The sequence below is a fragment of the Sinocyclocheilus rhinocerous genome, unplaced genomic scaffold, assembly GCF_001515625.1.
Source record: "Sinocyclocheilus rhinocerous isolate Xijiao unplaced genomic scaffold, SAMN03320098_v1.1 scaffold3303, whole genome shotgun sequence".
Lineage (NCBI taxonomy): Eukaryota > Metazoa > Chordata > Actinopteri > Cypriniformes > Cyprinidae > Sinocyclocheilus > Sinocyclocheilus rhinocerous.
In genome coordinates this window covers 290,404-294,870 of record NW_015634071.1, presented here as the reverse complement: position 1 = coordinate 294,870, position 4,467 = coordinate 290,404, and the positions used below count along the sequence as shown (strand labels likewise).

The window sequence follows — 4,467 nt, the reverse complement described above, 5'->3', positions numbered from 1 at the left end:
GATAGCTGGCCAATCAGAGCATACCTCGCTTTTCAGACCAATGAGGTTTGTAAAAATCGACGCGTTTCAGAAAGGCGGGGCATAGAGGAGAAACAATAATGTACAGTATGTGGAAAATAATGTGTTTTTTTTACCTTAAACCGCATAAACACATTTCATTACACCAAATACACAAAATACTGTTCTTTTTAGCAGCATCATATGACCCCTTTAAATGATATCAAATCTTTGTAATCTGTAGGCCTACCTGTGTCCGTTACAGCAAATATGTGTGCGAGGATTGAAGGTTTGTCCTCCACAGCAGTGCTTACCAAGACGGGGACGAGCATACATTTGGCAAATAGTGTTTGGTGGAGTATATATAACACCTCCAACACACTCTGACTGCTCAGGCACATTGAGATGAAGGATTCCATTACAGCACAGCACATTGTCATCTGACAGAGTGTAAACATCTTTGCCACAGCACTGAAGGACACAGGTAAACATAGTAGGTTAATGTATGCAGTGTTTTTGAATACTCTATAATGTAATTTCTCCAAATACTTCATAAGCACATTTTACTGAAAACCACAGTGTTCAGAGAAATGTCCAATTTATTGGAATTTCTGTCCCTGCAGAACTAAGCTTCAAGTCAAAAGGTAATACCTTAGTAAGTGCTGAAGCCTTCTCATGAATATTCACTGAGCAACAAATTTTTTTCTGGGGATTGTAGGGTGTTGATCCACACTTCGATTCTAGAACAGAATGAGTAGGAGTGTGAGATTATTACAAAAATAACTATACAATCATCATAATTTCCAACAATGACAAAAGTGATTTATATAAATTGGACATATCAGGTTAGGCAAGTATTAACTGAACAGACTATCAATGGATACTGAAACTAAACAGATCATTATCCGATCAAATTATAGATTTGTAAAACTATTAATACACAATGAGGATGCCAAGTGCTTTACCTGAGTTTTTGGAGAGTGTTCTTGAGATTTCCAGTAACACATAAAAACAAACAGAAAAATTATTATAAAATAGACCTGTAAAAAAAAAAATTGTTTTCACAAACTGAGGGACAAATCAAAATTATTTTCTGTAGTAGTCAACATGTCACAGATACTGTTGACACAGTTTTAACAGTCTTTAAGCCAGAACATTATGTGTGACTCACCGGGTGGTAAGAGAGCCTTGCTGGCATTCTGTTCTTTCATCAGTGTCTGTGAGAATAAGATTCAGATTACAACCTACTAAAACAAATTACATATCTATTACTGTTTGTCTAATAATCACACCTGTTGCTTTTGGACAGCAAGTTTCATTTTTCGGCTTTACTTCAAGTGTAAGGTTAGTACAGCAGCAGTGGGTTGTCATGTCATACGTTTCTTTGCCACAACAAGAATGATTTTCCTTCCATTGAAATATGTTGCCGCCACCACAACACAAATGAGTCGTTGTCAGGTACATGACTGTAAATGAGTGTAAGAGAAAACTCATTATAAAATAAGCCTTCCTTGATTTAATGGTATGAAGATCAATCAACCTTAAAAAATGTAAGCATGCAAAAATGTGTCAAATCTGAACAATGTGGCTGTCAATCTGTTCAAGGTGCATGAAGTGCATCGGCTACCTTTGCCACAGCATTTCATGTGAGTGCTGCTTCGAGTCAGTATGCTGCCATTACAGCAAATCTCGTTAAGGGGATTGAAAGCCACAGAATCACAACAGTCAGCCACCAGCTGGCTTAATCCCAGAGTTACATTTCCTGCAACACATTGAAATATAAAATGTGTTCAATCATTGTGTATGTCCTAAACTCACTGTGAATCACATCCTCTACTCTCAGTGACTCAGCTACCACAAACTAACAGCTGCAAGAGCCTCTCCTACCATTACAGCAGGAACTTTCTGAGGTCTTGTAAGATACATTTCCACAACAGTGCAGATGATGACTGCCTTCCATCTGTCCACTGAAACCTGCATTGCTGCTGACATTATAAACAAGACAGATTACTCCCATTTTACTCTTACCAAATCATTCTTTTAATTTACATTTAAGTGTTCTATGATAAAATACATATGTAATAAAAAAAATAAAATAATAAAGCATCTCTTATGAAACGGTGCTCAGAGGCTCAGCGTTAGCGCTCTGTGTAAGGTCACTCACTGGCTCCCTCTGTCATGATGGCAAATTCCTAAAGAACAAAGAGATTATTCATTTTGAAAAGTGGTATCTAGTCTCATTTGGATAAGACAACTCTAAATGCTAAACATGAAAGTCAACATGAATATGACATTGACTTAATGCAAGTTTCCGGTCTTATTGTAAACAAATTTATCAGTGCAAACTATTTGTAATCTTGAATCAAAATGCAATAACTTGTTCTGCCTCTGAAATGACTTTTCTTTTTTGCTGATGTTATCATAACATGAAAAAAGTGAATGTAAAAGGGCACATGATTTATAGTATCACATGATTTTTAAAATCACTCCCCTCCCACCTGGCTCCATTCTGGTTTGCAACACCCACTTATCACAATTCCTGGCACACAAAAACAAACCTCTCCCTCTAATTTTAGTAAGAAAAATGGGTTGCATTTCATGTTAACTTCAAAAGGTTCAGGATGAAAATTTTGGAAGAAAATATTTTGAAAAAACGTCACACGATTCTTTTCATTCATACAGTGGAAGTCAGTGGGGTCCAAAACAACACTGGACCCCACTGACTTTCATTTAATGGACAAAATATATTATTTTGTTTTCCAGAGAAGTGCATCAAACAGCTTTGTAATGTTCTGACGGTGAGTAAACAATGATAATTTTTTGGTGAACTATCCCTTTAACCTAAAACCATGGTAAAGTGAATTTTCATGCAAAGTTCATTTGTATTCTAACATTGTATTAATCCTCTAACACTAGCTTGCTCTATTCTTTTTCTATTCTATCTGTTTTCTTTTTATTTATAAAAGGGGGGGGTAAAGACAGTTTTGTTATTTTAACATTAATATTTTTAAAAACATATCTGTATTTGTTAGAAGGTATTAATGAAGGTGGTTCCTACCAGAAGCCTTATTTAAATCGTGAATAATATATTTATTTCGTTCAGTTAAGGGTGTATGGTTTGGTTAAGTACCACTACATATTATAATAAACATTTAAATGCCATTTCCGCAATTGGCACTCAACAGATTGCAACAAACAAAACAATGCGGAAACGAGAAGGGTTTTTAAAAAAAGTACTTTGTATTGGTGCATTGTTTGCAGCGATACAGGGACTTACAAGATAACAAAAACTGGGCTGCGTTTTTGGGAAACGCAGCCAAGAACTGTCTGAAAAAGAAAACAAAGACTAACTCTGCCCAGCATCACAAGCAACAAAACAAACAAAAATACGTGTCAAAATTAAAAAATAAAACAACGGAATTCATCACAAAATTTCCCAAATTCAGTTAACGTTAATCATACTGCAGAGCTCCCAAATCACGTCAAGCGCTACTCTACCACGGTCATCACGTTACTGTCCCTCGCCGCCCAGTCAAAATGGTATCCAGTCTCGGTGGGTGTGTAACAGTGCTTTGCTCTAACAGTACCTTCATTAGTGGGTCTGAATTTGTTAAGCGTTCAGATACGCAATTTGCCGTCTTTGGGCTTTGCGCTACACGGGTAAGTATTTCCCGCAACTAACAGAAAAATATTGTGCACTGCTCGTGACACACTCAAGCGCGACCCCGCTGAATGCAAACTCAAGCGCGAGCTCGCTGAAGCTGAAATCGAAACGTCTCCGCCTCCATCCAGCAAAACAAAAAACAAAAAACAGCGAGAGAGAGAGATTGTCTTGCTAATTTACATTTACTCTCCACTTTAGTGGTTGCACATTATTAATTAGACTCACTTAATTATAAATTTAATATCCACTCGTATAAATAAAAAAATAAATAATATAAAACTAGTAATAGTAATTGCCAACATGTCTAAAGTATAATTATAGTGTTTCCTTTCTTACCTTGCGCAGAGGATGTAGCAAAAATGTACAAGATTGTCACTACACCTGCAATAAAAAATACAATGTTAAAAAAAAAAACATAAAAAAATCCACAAAATACTAGGTAACTTAGGACTTCAAAAATGTGTTGTCATACATGCAGTTGATGAGTAGATCTCCATTGTGTATCCCTGTTCAATAAAGTTTGAATATCCCAAGACAGTGGGATGAGAGTTTATGTACTCCAAAATAAAATTTTTGCTCCGCCTCTGCAGACTGCAGTAAGAAAGGACCACAAATTGTGATGCCCAAAAGCACATAAAGGAAGTAACATGTATGGACATGATAATGCAGTGATTCAATTCATATTTCTTTTGGCTGATGTTTGGCAATATTGCATCAGTGCATATAGGTTTGATTAGCGAACTGCACAGTTTTCTGAGATACATATTACCACATTTCAGTAGTTATATTTGAATATATATATATAT

General features: G+C 36.1%; 1 protein-coding gene across 5 annotated transcripts in view; it reads right to left on the bottom strand.

Moving 5' to 3' along the window:
- Window positions 1-4,298, bottom strand: part of LOC107745419 (galaxin-like) — a 7,580-nt gene extending 3,282 nt beyond the window's left edge. The window contains exons 1-10 of one of the 5 annotated variants that reach the window (XM_016559297.1): window positions 4,134-4,298; window positions 3,998-4,042; window positions 2,162-2,189; window positions 1,885-1,982; window positions 1,625-1,759; window positions 1,290-1,463; window positions 1,169-1,214; window positions 963-982; window positions 649-737; window positions 248-468 (exon numbers count right to left, since the gene is read on the bottom strand). In XM_016559297.1, coding sequence (XP_016414783.1) covers window positions 248-468; window positions 649-737; window positions 963-982; window positions 1,169-1,214; window positions 1,290-1,463; window positions 1,625-1,759; window positions 1,885-1,982; window positions 2,162-2,189; window positions 3,998-4,042; window positions 4,134-4,296 — 1,019 coding nt within the window. In that variant the 5' untranslated portion in view covers window positions 4,297-4,298. Of the gene's footprint in view, window positions 1-247; window positions 469-648; window positions 738-962; window positions 983-1,168; window positions 1,215-1,289; window positions 1,464-1,624; window positions 1,760-1,884; window positions 2,190-3,495; window positions 3,757-3,997; window positions 4,043-4,133 lie in introns of those variants that run through there. The other 4 variants (XM_016559298.1, XM_016559301.1, XM_016559302.1 and 1 more) reach the window with 4 other exon arrangements.
- Between the last annotated feature and the right edge of the window lie 169 nt (window positions 4,299-4,467).